This window comes from Molossus molossus, unplaced genomic scaffold, assembly GCF_014108415.1.
Source record: "Molossus molossus isolate mMolMol1 unplaced genomic scaffold, mMolMol1.p scaffold_m16_p_7, whole genome shotgun sequence".
NCBI classification, from domain to species: Eukaryota; Metazoa; Chordata; class Mammalia; order Chiroptera; family Molossidae; genus Molossus; species Molossus molossus.
This window is the reverse complement of record NW_023425401.1, coordinates 103,103,053-103,122,166: the sequence shown is the minus strand read 5'-3', so window position 1 is coordinate 103,122,166 and position 19,114 is coordinate 103,103,053. Positions and strand designations below refer to the sequence as shown.

The window sequence follows — 19,114 nt, the reverse complement described above, 5'->3', positions numbered from 1 at the left end:
AGATACGTATGGGAGTGCCCCGTGCCCAAGCATCACCTGTGGCAAGGGTCCTTCCTGTGTCTGGCACGGCTCTGTGGTTTCACATCAGTGGACTCCAGAGGCCGTGTTTTGTTTTCATTCATTCTCTACGACTACGTGAGAGGCAGCTGATAGGGCAGGTGCGATGGTTTCACAACCATAATATTCAGCTGGACTTGAACTGATGGAGAAACGCTGACTCAAGCACCCAGATGCCCGCACTGTCTTAACCTGCTGTTACCTGCTTCTCTCAAAGCACAGTTCTTGAAACGTTGTCCTCATTTTAAATGTTTTCTGCGTGTGTATGACTTGTTATAGATCCCAGATAACCTTTTGGAATTGTGGGAGGAGAGAGACCGGCAGAGAGAGGACAAGAAACGGAGGCAGTGACAGAGTCAGAGAGGACTAGTAACCAGGGAGTTTTGTGGGATAAAAGTCCAAAATGATGGCATCAGTAAGTCGCGGGTCTGATGTAGGGCATACTTACACTAAGATATTATTTACTGTTTCTCCAAAATTTGAATTTGACTGGGCAGCATGCACTCTTTCTTTTTTCTTTATTGATGTTTAGAAAGAGAGGAAGGGAGAGGTAGAGAGAGACAGAAACATTGATGAGAGAGAATACCAATTGGCTGCCTCCTGCATGCCCCCTACTGGGGATCAAGCCCACACCCAGGCATGTAGCCTGACCAGGATTCGAACCGGCAACCTCTTGGTGCATGGGTTGGTGCTAAACCACTGAGCCACACCAGCTGGGCCAGCCTGCATTTTTATTTGCTGAATCTGTCAACCCAAAAGCATCTGCCAGCACTTGCCTCTCCCAGAGCTGGGCTAACGTGCAAGCACAGATACCGGATTCATTCAAAGCCACCAAGAGCTCAGGCAAACCACCCTCTGGGAGTGATAAACAGGAAACACGAAAGCAAACAACAAACTCTTCAACAGCATAAACTCCTCAAGGAAAATGGAACCCAGAAGTCAAACCTTTGTGGGCGACTGGTCCGGGATGCAGTTTATCCGCTCCGATTCATTGACCACTGGGCACTCAGCAGGATCCGGAGTCCCAGGACCTGGGATTACCCCAAAAGCAAAATATAAAATCAACATGAAGCATACTTAATATCACAGGCATTCGATATCCCCGTAGTTCCCAGTGCCTCCGAGTATATGAACCCCACTGCTGCTTGGGCTTCACCCTGATGTCCTTGAAATGCACTGACCACCGTGCACACCTGCACCGGTCACCTCCTCCTGCCACCGAGCCCTCCCCTACCAGGCAGAGCTGTAAGAACAAGGAGTCTGACTCGCCGTTCGGTCGGAAGCTCACCAAGGCAGGAACAAGTCTTCCTTTTCTAATCCAGGGGTCGGTCAACTATGGCCTGTCGGCCAAATCAGGACAGCCTGATTATTACATAAAGCTGACTGGAACTCAGCTGCGCCAGTTTTTTATGTATTGCCTATCTCTGCGCTTGTACCACAATGGCAGAAGGCAGTCATTAGGACAAAGACCACAGGGCTCACAGAGTGGAGAGGGCTCAGCCCCTGGCCCTTCACAGAAAAGTCTGCCGACTCTGCTCCGGTCCTTCCTTCTGCCCCAGCGGCGGGATCAGCATAGGCTTGCACACAGAGCACATGCAGTATGCACTGCAGTCTTGAATGGCACCCCTCTGATCACAGCAACCTCGGTTTTGCTTGATCAGTCCACAGGCAACCCCTCTGAGTGCCAGACCGCAGAACCAGGCACACTTCTGAGTGGCGGCCATCTGACATCAACAGCAAGTCTCATTTGGCATAAAATGTAAAGGGAGCCCACAGATCTAGAAACTGGGGGCTAGAATCAACCCAAGGGCTTTGATTCAGACTTTAAAATTAGGAAAAAGTAGGGTATAGACTGACAAACCTCAGAAGAGGGGATTAGGGGGGAGGGAAGAGATAAACCACAGAACTTAGACGCATGTATGCATAACCAATAGACATAGACAACAATCTGGGAATGGGATGGGGGAGGGGGGACAGGATCAGGAGGAGGGTGTCAATGGGGGGAAAAGGAGAAACATCTGTAACAAAAATAAATTAATAAAAAAAATTTTTTTAATAAAATAAAATTAGTAGAATTTAAGAGGGAAGGGGGTTGGGGGGTTTGGGAAGAGATAAACCAAAGAACTTCTATGCATATATACATAACCAATGGACACAGACAATTTGGGGGAAAGCAGGAGGGGGGTGGGAGCAGAGAGGAGGGGGTAAATGGGGAGGAAAGGGGGGACATCTGTAATACTTTCAACAATAAAGATAAAAATAAAAAATAAAACCACAATGAAAAAAATAAAATAAAAAGGAATATTTAATGCATTCAAATATGAGGAAGTGAAATTTCTTTAAGACACCCAAGTAAATTAATAACGACATTGAGTTAAAACAATGAGGCTTTTAGTTCATTTTTTCATTAGCGTTTCCAATTCAAAGTGCTGGATTGAAAGAACTCTGTGTTTGTGCCAGTTTCTGCATAAGGCCTTGAGTTCCAGCTTCCAAATCACTGAATTTTAAGGAATGAACAAACTTTGAGTTAGTTAACCTAACTTCCCATGAAAGTAGACATTGCCAGGACTGGGAACGAGACAAAGGGCCAAGAAGGTTTCCTCTGGCCACAGGTTGATTCTTCACTGACTGAAGGGTAAGAAATCATGGATGACTCAGCACAATCTAGCCTCTGTTTTAGAATAAAACAGTTCATCAGTGTGGCTCAGTTGACTGGGCATTGTCCCATGCACTAAAAGGTTGCTGGTTCGATTCCCAGTCAGGGCACATGCCCAGGTTTAGGGCTCGATCCCCAGTAGGGGGTGTGCAGGAGGCAGCTGATCCATGTTTTGCTCTCACATTGATGTTTCCCCCCCCCCCCCTTCTCATTTCCTCTCTCTCTAAAAATAAATTTAAAAAATCCTTAGCCCTGGCTGGTTTCGTTCAGTAGTCAGAATGTCAGCCCACCGACTGAAGGTTCACAGGTTTGATTCCCAGTTGGGGGCATGTACCTGGGTTGCAGGTTCAATCCCTAGCCCCCATCGGGGTCATGTGGGAGGCAGCAAGTCGATGTGTCTTTCTCCATCGATGTGTTTCTTTCTCTCTCTCTCCCCCTCCACGCCCCCAGCTTCCTCCCTTCCACTCTATCTAAAAATAAATGGCAAAATATCTTTGGGTAAGGATTAACAAAAAAAATCTTTAAAAAATAGATATTTAAAAAATATTTTAAAAGTTTTTTCCAATTATAGTCTATATTCAATATTATTCTGTATTAGTTTCAGGTGTAAAGCAAAGTGGTTAGAAAGTCATGTATTTTACCATAAACTTTTAATAAAATAACACTGGTAGTTGTTACTATTTTTTTTTTTCTTTATTGATTTTAGAGAGAGAGGAAGGGAAAGAGAAACAATGATGAGAGAACATCGACTGGCCGCCTCCTGCATGCCCCCCATTGGGGATCAGGCCCACAACCTGGGCATGTGCCCTGACTGGGAATCGAACCAGCAACCTCTTGGTGCATGGATTGATGTTCAACCACTGAACCACACCAGCCAGGCATGTTATTTTTTTTTTTAAGAAACCAAACTTTGGCCTAAATTACTTTCAATGCTTCTGTGCTATTTGACTGCCTTTCCCTAGAAGGGTATTGTTCATTATTATTGTTAACAAAACTAGAATTCGCCAGTGAAATTGGGCAAATATATTCCATCAGTTGTAGAATCTTGCATGGTGCTGATTGAGAAAGGAATGTGTCAGAACATAGGCCTGTGATGAACCCCCACTGAGCTGCCACAGTTTGGTTCGGTGTTCCCCAACACACTCACTCACTCACACAAACACTCACAGCAGCAACAGGAAGCCCTCTTCCCTGCCTTTGATGAGGATTTTGCTCTGGCAGGAGCCACATGTAGAGGGAGAACACCAGGGGCCCTTGTTACCTTTGACTCCTTGACCCGAAGACTCCCTGGCAGAAAGCACGAACAGGGGGATCATGACGATGAACATAATGAGCAACAGAGCACTGAGCATCAGCTCCAGCGTAGTAAAATCTTTCAGCTTCCTTCTGGCCATCTATACAAGGAGGAAACAATGTTACATTGCCAATACTTGTGTTTTCCTGGTAGCAGTTAGGTTATCTCAGTAGGAGCTGTGAAATGATGATGCTGTCATTCTGCCATTCTTTACTGGAGAGACTATTCCTCTAGAGCAATGGTTGTCAACCTTCCTAAGGCCGTGACCCTTTAACACAGTTCCTCATGTTGTTTGTGGGCGCATCTGCATGTGGGCGGACCCGCCTGGAGACGGATAGAGGAGCGGTGTCTCGGTTCCTAAGACCATTGGCAATATGTGTTTTCCGATGGTCTTAGGCGACCCCTGTGAAAGGGTCATTCGACCCCTAAAGGGTTATGACCCACAGGTTGAGAACCGCTGCTCTAGGGAGAAATTCCCCCTCATCTCTTATTTGGTTCCTAAAGGTACAATTCATATAGGAAAGGTAAGATAAATGTTTGACCCTTTATTGACTGGTTTTCAAAATTAGGAGCTGATTTCCACGCATTCTCTAAAGGGGAACAGTGAGATTACTTGTCCAGGGTCTTTATGAATTCATAGATTAAACATATTTTATCCATACTAATCCTTTGATGTTATTATCATTACTTATGCTCACACTGTCCTGTCCTTACCCAGTGGGAGTGTCTTCAGGGTGATTCCCGGAGCCTTGGATAGGTCCCTTGCTTTCTGGCATAACCTCGGCTCATAGTGTGGTTTCCTGCTCCTAGTCCCAAACCAACAACGGCAAGGGGCCCTTGTTCTTTTTAGTGGGAAGAGGATTTAGAAACCATAATTTAGATGAACACTAGTGAAATTTAACCTAGACTCCTAGACCAGAAGGGACCTTATGCATCCCCTTGACCTGTGACTACCTGTAGAGTCCCCAAGGAGACCTTGATGATTTTCAATGTAAAAAAACATACAAAAATTACACATTTACCTATAGACTCACTGTGAATCTTAGCAAGGGGTCAGAAACGTCGTCAAGAAGTTTAAATCAGATGTTCAGCTGTGGAACATCTGTCAGAGAAAGTACTGACAGCAGCCATCACAACGGGGTCACCTTCCCACTGTCCCAACCTACTTAATCAGCATCTCCAAAGCCTGCACCTCTGACTATTTGTTAAGCTCCACAGAGGGTTCTGATATGCAACCATGTTTCAGAAACAGTGAGCCTGTTATAGGCTTGCAAGCTATAGTAAACATGCTTTATTAGGCAAAAATATTAAGGCATGGTGTCCACAAATCTAATGAACAAAATACACTGACGAACAAAATAGACCCAGAGGCATGGCTCCATGGATGGTATTCTCCCTCCATGGACCTGGAAACAGCATGCGTGGTGCCCGGTTCAGAGCTTCCTGCCAAACAAACCACAGCACCTCTACAATGCTTCCAAGATCCACCAAGAATTGGACTTCAAAGTATCTTCTCACTAATGGGAAGGTTAGGCAGTCACACACACTCATTCAGTGTCTCTGGGATATGGGAAGCTACAGAGAAGCCTGTGCCCCAAGGTCCACCGGACTGCTCCGAGGGATGGGTATTGACATCACCGGTCTAGATACAGGGCACAGAAACACAGCAAATGTTCAAATCATGGAATCAAGTCCCACATTCCTAAGTGTTCCTGAGTGTTATGACCTATGCAGCCACAGGACCTGGGGAGAGGAAGAAATGACGACCATCGCAGCAGGGCCACCGGGATTGGCGGTGTCACCCGCGCCACTGTGCTGGCTCCCTTAGTCTCTGACCAGGAAGGCACAGACCACGTTCAAATGAGAATTATGTCTCGCATGCAGTCCTTTCCAGAAATCTCCCTCAGTGCCTGCATTTCAGGCCGTTGTCCTTCATTAGGGACAGTTCTGATTCTAGACTGACCTGTGGCACTGACGTCACTGCCTTTAGCCCTTCTTCCTCTGACCCTACTGCTGTCATTCTTTTTTGTTGTAACTCTCATCCGAGGATATTTATCCATTTATTTTCAGATAGAGTGTGAGGGAGAGAGAGAGAGAAACATCAATGTGAGAGGGACACATCAATTGGTTGCCTCCCACATGAACCCAACCAGGGCCAGAGACCAAACTGCACCTGAGGTTTGTGCCCTTGACTGGAATCAAATCCATGACTCTTGGTCTTCAAGCCAATGCTCTAACCACTGAGCGAACCAGCCGGCGCCAACTGCTATCAGTCCTGAAAGACCTTGTCCTTTGCAGGTCAACATCCTGTATTCTCTCTCTCAAACATTAACTAAAACATATCCTTTGGTCCCTTGTGCCAAATTCCAACAGCATCTGTTTAGAGATAACGTTTGCTATCTCTGAAAGGGAAAGCGTGGCATCTCGTGCCATGGGCTCGGCTAGGACTCGAGAACCTCAGGGCAACCCACTTATCCAGGACGGCAATACCCCACTGAGACGGAAGAACAGCCAGGCTCATCTTTCCACCGCGCATCCAAAAGCATGAGACTATGCAGAGCACATCACGGTGCAGAAAGGTGTCCCTCGACAGGGACAGGCCACAATCAATACATGGATCGAATGGAGGGAGAAAGTTCTCCTAGGGCCAGAGAAGATCTTGTCCAGAATAAAAAAATCCATTGTCAAGTTGGGTGGTGTGATGGAATGGTCTCTAAAATGAGGTTCATGGGCCTCACCAGCTGTATCCCCTTAAGCTGTCTGTAGAATCAGGCATGAAGAAATGCACGAAGGAAAGGAAAGGGAGAGAAGAGTGGCGTGGAAGGGTTGTCTAGACGGACGGGGCTGTCGGTCTGGAGGCCTCGCATGCTCGGCATGGCTTCATTCCTTGTGATGCCGAATGGCGTCCTCTACAGTCTAGCTCTTCATAATCGTTGCAGCTAAATGATTCTGGTTTCTATAGCTCAGGTATTTTCCCGGCATTCCTAGTCATCTTTATAAAGCTGAAAATCAGGTATTATTCCTCTTCACTTCACAACAGGGAACAGAGAGGAGGATCAAACCTGTCAGCCGTCCCAGAGAGAGTGGCGCTGAAATCCACGCCCGGTCTCTGCTCCAAAGGCACCCTCCCCACCACGGCACCAAGCACACCCTCCCGCCCGCCACAGCACCGGGCACACCCTCCCCCCAACCCCCCTCCCACCCCGCCATGGCGCCGGGCACACCCTTCTTCCCGCCACGGCACCAAGCACACCCTTCCCACCCACATCTCCACTTCTCAGGATCATGTTCCTTCAGTTCAGGCCTCCCTCCCTCTCCGTCCCCCACGCTCTCCATCTCTGTCTGCATTTGTAACTGACTTTTAAGCTACTAAAGGGCAGTGAGACAGAGGGTCCCACTTCCCACAATGACCCCTCTCAGCCCGAGGGCCTGGACACTGCTTTCCTGGCTCCGTGGGCAGCTGGGGGCTGGAGAGAGGCACAACGTCCAGCGCCTCCTTCTGCTGAGAGTCATCTCGTCTGGAAGGCCAGACCCTTCCAATAACCTAACGATGCCACTGTCATCTCCTCCGTGCCACGATGTGACGAGTGCTGGGGACAACGTCACTGAATGCCTCCCGGCTCGCGCTCTAGGTGAGCATTTTGGAGCAAAGCTGAGTGGAAACACCTCCACGGAGTCTTGCGTGTCCTGTAGACACTGGGGGGCTTTCATCCTTCTTTCCCCAGAGGGGTGGCGGGGTTTCATCCCTGGACCCCCACCAGTAGCCGTGGGAGTGCAAGCAAAAGAGAAGGAAAAGGAACATTTGGATTTGTAAAATAATGTGCATTAGAGGGTCACTGTTTATTTTACAAAAGGGTCCAAGTCAAGGTTTCTTTCGCTCAATCATTTTGAAGTACCAAGGAGAGGTCCGTGGTCTCCGCAGGGAGGTTTTCTTCAGAACACACAGCCACCGCCTCTCCATCCGGCAGCGGTTCTCAACCTCCCTGACGCCGCGACCCTGTAATACAGTTCCTCGTGTTGTGGTGACCCCCAACCATAAAATTATTGTTGTTGCCACTTCATAACTGTAATTTTGCTACTGTTATGTCTTAGGTGACCCCTGTGAAAGGGTCATTTGACCCCAAAAGGTGTCGCGACCCACAGGTTGAGAACCGCTGCCATAAGGTCTTTGCAACTATTGCTCATACGGGTAAGAGTTTCATGTGAGTGGTAACATACAAGAAGCAGTTGGAAACCATAGTCTTTATAACTCGACTATACACTGATAAAGGTACTTTCTGGAAAACAACTCTTCACAGCCTCTTCATAAACCCAGCCAGCGCTGAACACTGCCCCATCCCTCTGCTCTCCACACTCTCCTGCTCGAGCTCAGGGGGGGTCTCTCTGGGCAGAACTGCCCCTCCCCCCCGTTCCACCAGACACCCTCTTCCCCAGACTGACTGTGAGCTCACACATCTCTGCTGTCACACAGCCAGCACAGTGGCCCTGTCTGCCCTCCTTTTCCCCTTTGGTTGCAGACGCATTTCTGTTGCTACATCTTTATAAGAATGTCAATGTGGACATCTGGAAAGGAGGAAAGTAAAATCCTGGGATCACTCTACCATCTTGAACCCTTCTGTAGAGGTTTGAAAAGTTCTGCAGGTGACTTTCATCCTCAATTCCCCTCCACTCCTGTCTGAGAATCACTTTGGAAATCTTGAGTTCATTGGTTCAGTTAATAATGTTATAGGACATTAGCCTACTGGTGGGGTGGCGAGTGGCCGGTGTAAGTTGAGGGCAATGAAATAAGAGACGAATATGAAGTAGGAGACAGTGATAAGGAAAAATAAAATGACATATTTGGAGGGAGTAGTGGGAAAATTTGTGACAGTTTCCCACCCCATCAAAGCACCCCTCCCAGCACCTCCAGTATTTCAATGCGCCTTCTCTACTCCCAACTCCTTTGTGACCCAGAATACGTTTCCTAAGGCTTTTCCCCCATTGGTGTGTCTACTTCCTTAGGTTTACAACACCCTTCTTCTCTCTCAAAGTTGGGAGTTGCTGGGATATAAGAATTATGCCTGCTTACTCCTCTTTATTTTCTTCCTAAGTACTCACAAGCAGTATCTCAATATTTACTGACCAATACTATTTTATTCCCCGATTAAACGTTTACAAAATACCTGCATACTTCCTAATTATAGCACACCATGACGGTATTTGAGAGGATAAACCGATGTACCTGCCTCAAGCGAGCTTCGAGTCTGGTCCTGTGGTTCCCCACAGTGAAAACAATGTATGGTAGAGAGGACTCTTCCTTGAGATTCAGAAGACCTGAATCTAATTCCTCATTCTGATAGTAACTAGCCAGATGACGTTGAGAAAGGTACTTAAGGCTTCTGGTTCTTTGTTTCCTCCTTTACAAAAGAAAGAGATGGGTGTTGCTCAGTGGTGAGCATTGACCCATGCACCAAGAGGTCACCGGTTCGATTCTCGGTCAGGGCACATGCCCAGGTTGTGGGCCCGATCCCCAGTGGGGGGCATGCAGGAGGCGGCCAATCAGTGTTCTCTCTCATCGATGTTTCTATCTCTCTCTCCCTCTCCCTTCCTCTCTCTCTAAAATCAATGAAAGAAAAAAATTTTTTAATAAAGACATTGAACTAGAAGATCCATAGAATCCATACCAGCTTTTCCCGTCATTTCTGAGTGGATCACACACATCACTTGTTTCTTTACTCCCCCATGCCACAGGATTCCTGTGCTAACCCTTTCATTACTGTTGTCCTTCTTCATCATGGTCCCATGTTCTCCTTCCCAAAACAGCGAACATGCTAAGTACAGCCTGAGAAGACTCGAGCCCTCCCATTTCCTGCTGCGGTGTAGCCAAGAGAATTTCCTGAATACACTAGAGTTTCCGTTTTCTTACCCATGAAAATGGAGCTGATGATATCTCCTGTTATTACCTATTGGCACTTGATTGTGAGAATCAAATAAAATCACTTTACATGAGAAAGCATCGCATGCCATTGTGTTGTTATTTGCCAGGGAGAAGACAGGGGGTGCTGGGGAAGCAGCAGCATGTCCCTAAGAAGCAGGCAGCCCCAGGTTCGGGGACTGTGGTGTTGCACCCCATTGAGCGCTTTCCGAAGGGCAGGTGTGTGCTCCTGGCTGCTGTCCTTATGAACCTGTCCCGATACGAGCACTCCTATCTGCTAAGTGCTTCACGACTCCACGTGCCAGGTAACTGACATGTTATCTGAGACTCGGAAAGCTTGGAAGTCTTGCCCATTCAAAGTCCACTTTCTCCACCAACCTATCCTCTGAGCCCTCTCCCAGGCTCCCTGTGAACTACACGGTCTTCACTCAAAACACACATCTTCTGCCTTCCTCCCTCAGGCCTTAATTCGAAGCTCCCCAGCTCGGGGATCCCAAGTCCTCAGCTCAACCTTACTGTTGGATGTTTCCTTGCAGCCTCGTTCTCCACCCAAGCCGTGTGTCCTCACACAGCTCCCACCGTTTCCTCAACCTGCCTCAGTCCTTTGTCCAAGGAGTAATGACAAGGGCATTTGTTTCTCATACTCTGGATGAGAAGTTGCTGTTTGTCAATGTAATGCCCTCTTACTGTAGAGGAAATGAGACTGTGCCTTTCTCAACAGTAAGAATTGCCTTGTTTTTTCTAAAATATATTACCCAACTGTAGTCTTTCTTACCTGCCCTGTCCTCAATACCTCACCTTTTTTTTTTCTTTATTGATTTTAAAGAGGAAAGGAGAGGGAGAGAGAGAGAGAGAGACATCGATGAGAGAGAACATTGATTGGCCGCCTCCTGCATGCCCCCCCTCACCCCGGGATTGGACACACAACCTGGACATGTGCCCTCACTGGGAATTCAACTGATGACCTCTTGGTGCATGGGTCAACACTCAACCAGTGAGCCACACTGGTTGGGCGATACCTCACCTTCATATAAGATGTCCCATAATATTAATCTTGCATGGAAAATTCCATAAAGAATAATAATTGTCCATGCCTAGTATAAGTAAATTAAGTCATGAGGTAAAGAGTGATTTGATATTCACTGCAAAAGAAAAGAGTTATCATAATACCCATAAAAGTGACCATGTCTTTTTGTCTTTGGTGGTTGCTAACAGCTGTGAGACAGATTACTTAAAACATATCCTTGTGTTTAACACACTGTTAGACACTATGAAGAAAAGACATACACACATTGCTAGTCAAACTATAAACACCATCTGCTCAATGAAGATTTGGCAAAAACTATTAAAATTTCTTCCACCCACAATCTGAAATTCCATTTACAGAAATTCAGCCCATTAACATGTCTGCACATGTGGGGAGCAATGTATGTACAGATAAAGGTGTATATTGTAGCATGACATGTAACAGCAAAAAATTAAAGAGTGTTAATATCCACAGGGAGAGGACTGAATAAAACGTGCAATAACCTAAATGTTGATATTATTCAAAATCATGATATGGTGGTTTAAAAATGTAAAAGTCCACAAATTCTTTGCTACTTCTCCCTTCAAGAGGCTGCAACCTCATAAGAGACCTGGGTCAGAACCACCTGCCTAAGCTGTATTCTTAAGCCATAGAAACTGGGAGATAATAAATGTTTATTGTTTTAAGCTGTTACATTGTGGGGTAATTTGTTACTCAGCAATAGATAATAAGCACACAAAGGTAACCATGACTTTTGAATAATATATCATTTAAAAAGTATCTGAAGTCCTTTTGTATCATATTTTCAAATGTAGTCACCTGCTCTGTGGTGCAATAGTAATTACTTTCTAGCTATAGAAGAGAAACATTTCCTTAGCCTTGGGGGCAGGGAAAGCCCTCATCACCTCTTCTGATTGACCTTCCTCCCCAAATTACAGGAATGCAATTTAGGAAAAATCAAGATCAAGAAAAATGGCAAAATGTTAAAAAGTAATTTGATAGGAAGTAGATAGGAAGTAATTTAAATAGATAGGAAGTAATTTAAATAGCTGGCTTTAATTGTCATCAATCTGTGAATATCTATTTCCTATGACAAACACAAATTGTGCAAATTTAATGACAATGACAATAATAGCTCATGATGATTGAGTGACTACGCTAAGGGGTTTTGGAATTTGTCGCATACAATCCTCAAAATAACCCAAGCTAGTTACTGCCACTAGCGGTGACTTCAAAGGAGGGAATTAAGCTTCAGCAAGGTCAAATCACCTGTCTGATGTCACATAGCTGATAAGAAACAAAGTCACAACCTGAACATGGGCCCTGTGACTCCACAGCCAGGACTTCTAACCGTTACTCTATGCTATAACGACCCACATTGTATACCAGCCAAGGTTTTCAGGAGGTGGGACTTTTATCAAATAATGTCTGGGTCGTTTGCCAAGTACATAAATGTGTGTGGTACTAGGCTAAGCACTTGCACACATTATTTCATTTCATCCTCACAACCACCTTACAAGTCAGGAATGCTGTTCTCCCTGCGTTACAAATAAGTTAACTGAGCCTGATCGAGGCTAAGACTGACTGTGTCCAGGCCCCAGAACCAGGCTTCAAACCAAGCAATCTGAATCCAAAGCCAACTCCCACCATGTGATGCACGCAGGAAATCTATATATTCATAAGTAATGAAGGTTTCCATTAAGAGGAGGCAGAATAGGGAGATGCTTATATCCTCCCAAAGAGAACGATGGAGAGAGAAGGCTTATGGAAAGAGAAGGAAATAAAAATTCTGCAACATTTTAGTTTCTGTTGTACCTGGGAGGTTTAGAAGTGGATTTGCAGGGTCTGGCCACAGCCCTGTTTTAAATTCTCTGCAAGACCAAGGAGAATGAGCTGCTTATCACCACATACCCAACAGGTAATCAATGCTATGTCTTCGGAGGAGTGGGAGAGCTCACTGCAGTTTATTTATTCACTCATCTATTATTTATTAAGCTTCTACAATGTGTCAAGCATTCTTCCAGAAACTGGTTATACAACAACAACAAAAAAAAAACAGAGAAAAATTATTGTGCTCTTGTGGGTACACAAAAGAGACAAAAAACCTAATAACTATATAATAGGTTAGATCATGATAAATGCAATGAAGAAATATGAAGTGGGGGTGAGGAGAGATGTGGACGAGGGTTGCAACTTTAACGAGGCTGTGAGGGAAAATCTAACTGGAAAAGTGCAAATTATTATTGTACATGAACTGCGCAGACTCTCACAGTAATTTTTTCCTCTTGTATTAGAACGGTTACATGGATAATTGTCAAGGCTCATTTTCCTGGTACTATTTCTTAGAACTATTTAGGCAAAGTAGATAGATAACCCGGGTGGGGGCCCAGATTCTTGAAATGACCATCAAAATTCATTTGGAGAAACTGGATAATCTACTTTCGTCTATTCTGAATTATACATGATCTGATTCACAAACAATGAGTTAACCCTTTCTTTTAAAAAGCCTTTGATAACACAAGGCAAGAGATCTGAAAAGAGAAGGTTCGTTTTACAGAGACTGAGAATAACTTGGAAAGAGGACCCCCAGCAAGTCGTAGCTAGTCCTCAAAAATCCGGGACAGAATTCACCAGGTTGGTCTGTTGTCTCCAGCTACTTAGAGGACAGGAAAGGAACAAGTACCTAAAAACCTTCTTTTTCCAAGTCTGGTCACATCCAAAGTGCAGAGATCTGAAAGCCAGATCTGATCATACGCAGCTGTGTGACCTTGGAAAAACAGCGTTTGCCCTCTGGGCCTCAGTTTCTCCACCTGTGCCACAAAGGGAATCCTCTCTTGAAGACAGCTGTGACCTAGTGTGACCCCAGCACCAGGGTGAGCAAAGGTTTAGCTTCATCATCCCATTCAGTGGTGACCCGCTGAGCCCATTTTAAATGAAAAGTTTATTTTTCTAAGTCTACCTACACATTAGTAGTCCATGCTCATGGAGCAATTTGTCAAGTTCCTTTATGAGATCATCAAATGTCATTTGTGAGAGAATGCCAGTAAAAAAAAAAACAAGAAAACAAGAAAAACCACTGGCATCTTGTGTTTGAGTGTGAGTGAAGTAATGATGAGCTGTCTTCAAAGTACAGGACAGAATGCCCTTCCGTCTCACTGGGTATCTGATAGCACCTTGGCCTGACCCAGCACAACCAACCGAAGGCCCCGCCCTCTCCCTCCCTCCCTGACCACCACACACACACACACACACACACACACACACACTTACTGACCCAGACACCAGAAAGTTTGGAGACCAGGAGGTCCCTTTGGTTCAGATCCTATATCAGCAACCCCCCTGGGAGCCTATTCTAGTGAATCCCATGCCTTTGACCTTGGCCTCTCTCCCTTTCCCCAAGCGTAACTCTTCCTTCCCACCTCAGTGGCCATTTCAAAGTGCCCACATGTCTAGCTAGACTCTGACAACTAACGTTCAGTTTTATCAGAGAGGGACCAGCAATAACCGGTTGCCTCCCCCCTTCCCCTCAGCTGCTGTTCTACTTTATGCACCTACCAGTCCAGACACTGCCCTTCCCCGTCACACCTCCTTCCACGTGAAATCGTCACGTTCCCCACGGCGCACCGCACACCGCGAGGGCGCACATCCCAGCTTCACACGCACGCCCTCCGGCTCTTCCTAGAGGAACCCTTTATTTGATCAATAAAGGCACAAAAGTCACAGGAATCGTATCGATTTCTCACCTTCCTGGCTATGATGACTTCTCTCATTCCCACTCCTCAATCACAACTCGGCATCCTTTTCTAAGGAACGTCCCCAAATGCTCTAATCTATAGAACGCTCACAGTTTTACTGTTTTCCCTCACTTCCCCCACCTCATCTTCCCGATCAGGAGGAGTTTCTACCAGCTGCCAGCCCCGAATATTAAACCTTTTCCCACACCACACACAAATACACACACACACCACACAGTTAGCTAAAACAGGGCCTGTAGCTCCAGCCTTGGTCCAGAGCAACACACACATACAAGTGAGCACACACACGTGCACACATACACCCTGCAAGAAAAGAGATGAGTGAGTTGAATTTTGTTTTACGTGTGTGTGTGTGTGTGTGTGTGTGTGTGTGTAATTTTATGACTTGGTGTTTATTTTTGTCTGTGTTTAGCAAATTAACAAGGACATGTGGACTAAAGATCAGCGCGAGTGCGCACACACTTGCACACACTTGCACACACATTTGCACACACAGTGAGCACGGTTTGCAAACATACCTCATCACTGCCCACCACTCCCGCTCTCTCTGAAGGACGACCAGGCAATAACAGCAGAGGCGCACAGTCCGCAAACGGTAGCCTCCGCCCTGGTAACTGGGTACTGTGTTCAGTTAGTGGATTTCAGCGGCAAATGACTGCCCAGCTTTCCTTCTTGGGATCAGATTTACTTGTTAATTAGTAATTATGGCCCGCCCCTGGGAAACCATCCTTGAGGGCTTGGAGTGAGTTGTTGCCACCTGACTACCTCAAGTGCTCTGGGCACTGAATGTAATTCAGCAGGAGGACACTCCACGGGCCTGGTAAAGGAACACAGGCTGACTCAGTGTGCAAACAGATGAGGAAGAGAAAACATAAATGATCCTGGCATCCCAGAAGAGCCCCCCTCTCTCTCAGGGACCCCCTAACCTCCCAGGAACCCACTGACACTTAGTCATACAATCACCTGATTTGTGTTTGAAGGAAATCGTTTTGAAAACGTTTCAAAATAGCTGTCTTTTTTCCTTGCCTCGGCTGAGGTGCCTATCAGATTCGCTGCACCTGGAAACCCTTTGGCAGCCTGGTGCAGGGTGACAGAGAGGCCCACTCAGCAGCTAAGCACATGCGGGGGGTACCATTTCGTATTACCCCAAACTCATCAAGTATAGCCCCTCCTTTTACAGAGGGGGAAGCCTGTCCCCGGGTGTTCTGTGAGGTTCTCATGGGTGTCACAACTGAGAGGTCTCAGCCTCAAGTCAAGTGGACCTGAATTCAAAGGCCAGCTCTGCTAACCTGCTGGGGAAGCATAGCCAAGTAAGCCGCAGTTTCCTTACGTACATGAAGATAAAAGTAGTCACCTATCCAGTTACACTGCAAAGATTAAACAGAATAATGCCAGTGAAAGACTTAGCATCCCATAGCAACTACTCCGTGTCAGTTATAATAATAATTATCATTATACATCTGCCACGGCTGTGACTGGAGCCCAGTCCCTGGACCCCCAGCCCGAGGAAACTTCAGCTATGCCAGTCTCTTGTTCTCTCCTAAATCAGAACTCTTCTGCCAGTGGGTACCTATTAATGCCTCAAAAAGAAAAGCCCTCAAGCACCTCCCCTGTGCAAGGCCCTGGGCTGCCTGCTGACACCTGTGACCTGGCCTGGCTCCAGCAGTTAAACATTTGGCCCCTGGGTTTAAAGGGAGAGGTGATTCCAGCCCGACCAAAGAGCAAGGTGTGCAGTGCCCAGAGCAGTTTGCTGTCCTGGAGACACGGCCAGACCTGGGCAGGAGGATGCCAGGAAAACACATGTGTCTGGGAGCCTTGCAGGCTGGGCAAATGTGAGAATCAGCCGTGTGATGACGGAATCTGCCCTCCCCCTTCCTCACTCAGACCTTCCTGACCCCAGGTCTGGATCATGCATCAACTCCTGGGCTGCCCCTCTGCTTCTAGCCCCTGAAAAACAACAATAACCACTTCCAAACATAAGCCAGGTCAACATCTAGTTACAACATGTGTCCTGCATAAAGAGGAATAGCAATAAGAGCTACATTTCTGAAATGCTTACCGTGGCCTGCGCATTCTGTTAAGGGATTCACACACACGATTTCATTTCCGCATTGCCACACTAGCGGGTAGTGACTGTTTCCATCCCACTTTTGCAGGTGAGAAACTCGAAGCACAAAGAGAACGTCTCCCAAGGTGACATGATTAATAAGAGGTGAAACCAGCATGCGAACCCCGGGCGGTCTGGTCAAGCTTGAACTTGAACACAAAGACCAGTGTGAGTAATACCTCGCTCCCCACAGCCAACAGAACGTAAGACCTCAGATGGCCGTGATCCCACAGAAAGACAGAGCTGACAAATGCCACTGGAAAAAGACCATTCACGATGGGGAGGGACAGGAAAGCAAGGCAAAGATCAATGGGAATGAGAAAGGAAGGAGGGCAGGAAAGACATTGTGGGCCAAGGGATCAGCATAAGCAAAGCACGGAGGCGAGGAAGATCAGAACCTGTTTTAGAAACTGCAGCAGAAAGATGCCGCCCGGTAAAACGGGTGTGGGCAAGTCAGTGACTCCACTGGAAAAGCAGAGTTACATTGTGGCGATTCTGACCTGTTACAGGAAGACTTCCTAACAACGGGATCCACGGGAGATAGAAACTGCCCACCCTGCTGTGAGCATGGAAGAGACTTCTGAGTGCTCTGGGGAGGACTTCACATGCTAGAGTAACTCTCTCTTTGAGTCTTCCATCAGAATCTGACTTCTCCCTCCCTACCGTCCAAACAGAACATGTGTGTATCAGGAGTGACACAAACGAATGGAACTCCATTCCCTGAGATCCGCCACAGGTCTTCCCTGAAGCCCAAAGACCAGCAAATCCATTGCCAACACCGAGTGAGGACACCCATCCCTCCCTGTGCCAACCTTCTCTAAGCAACACTTTATTTGGCCTCCTGCTCGAAGACCCAAAATAGCCCTGGTCTATTCTTCAGGGTCAAGCTCACGCTCTTCTTTCTCTCTTTAAGGCCCTCTGTATCATTCTTGACTCTACTATTCCAATATTTTTTTCACTAGTCATCAGTCAACCCGGTTCATGGCTGCTCCTACAGATTGGCTGAAGGGCACCCTTGACCCCTTGTCCCCCGTCTTCCTAGGCAAACCCCTTTCCTAGTACAAAGCCAAGTTGAAGACTCGCTCTGTCATGACATGTCTCCACTCAGTTCGTGTTGATGTTTCTCCTTTTCTGAACTACTGGAAGGATAGTGCATTCCAGAAGATACTGTTCTGTTTCATAGGTGGATTACCCCAGTGCTCAGAAGAGTGCCAGATATTTAAGTGCCTGCTGGCTGGAGGGAGGTTCCCCAACTCTCCCAAAGTCGGACCAGTTGAGGAGCCTATTCTGCCTAAGTGGGCCAAGAAGGGACAGTCTGTGTTATTTCTCCTGGCACTGAATAAAATCCTTAGAAAAAAATAAGACACCCATCTGTCTGTGAGTGGGTGTGACGACTCTGAAAGTATCCCTAGAAGTCTATTAACCTGAAACAGCTGACTTGAACATTGAAATCAAGATAAAGCATTTCTTGCAGAGTGTTTTGCTGCCAGATTTCCAGAAGGTGAGTTAGTAGTGCCCCATGTGGTGTTGTGAAACAGCGCCTGGGGTTTGAAATCACACTCGCCTGAACATCGCCATCAAGGCCTCTGGGCACGTGCTACAGGCCCTGGGCAGTCACAAACATTTCCTGGAGCTAGCTGCTTCCTCTGCGTATTAGAAATGATCATCTGCTCATCACAGTCAGTTTCCCAGTCCTTTCCCAACCTGCCTTTTGCCAACGTCAAACGAAATCCAGTATGCAACGTCATTAGCTTAACTTCTGTTAACAAGTCTTTCTCCAGTTCATCAACTCCCAAAAACAGCCTCACTAGCTTGGGCTGGAGAAGGTAGTCTCTTTCATCCATGGACAACTGATAGATAAGCAGAGAGTATCAGTTCTCCTTACCCTTGAACCTATTCCACCGGCCATTGGAGGAAAGCCAGGCCTAGCCCATCACTTAGTTCTACATGGCTCTTTAGCTTTCTCCCTCTCTCCATCTCTCTCATCTCTCTCTTCTCTCTCTCTCTCTCTCTCTCTCTCTCTCTCTCTCTCTCTCACACACACACACACACAAACACACCACACACACATGCACACACACACACACACACACACACACACACACCAGCTATACTCCTTCCTGTCAAAATCACCTCTAATAGTCTCCAGAGTCTACAAACTTCACATTGTACCTCTTTCTTTTTATTGCAGCCAAGTTGGTTCTCCTTCTTTGGTTCCAAATGTACGCCCTTCACATCAGAGGCTACCTGGAAAGGGAGAAAGGGAGTTTTTTGGGGCAGAAGCAATTTCTCTGCCCAGAACTG

General features: G+C 46.5%; 1 protein-coding gene across 1 annotated transcript in view; it reads right to left on the bottom strand.

The window, feature by feature from the left end:
* The window catches only part of MGAM (maltase-glucoamylase), an 83,531-nt gene extending 64,417 nt beyond the window's left edge, over positions 1-19,114 (bottom strand). The window contains exons 1-3 of the mRNA XM_036246382.1: positions 18,983-19,114; positions 3,975-4,107; positions 1,003-1,088 (exon numbers count right to left, since the gene is read on the bottom strand). Coding sequence (XP_036102275.1) covers positions 1,003-1,088; positions 3,975-4,107 — 219 coding nt within the window. The 5' untranslated portion in view covers positions 18,983-19,114. The remainder of the gene's footprint in view (positions 1-1,002; positions 1,089-3,974; positions 4,108-18,982) is intronic.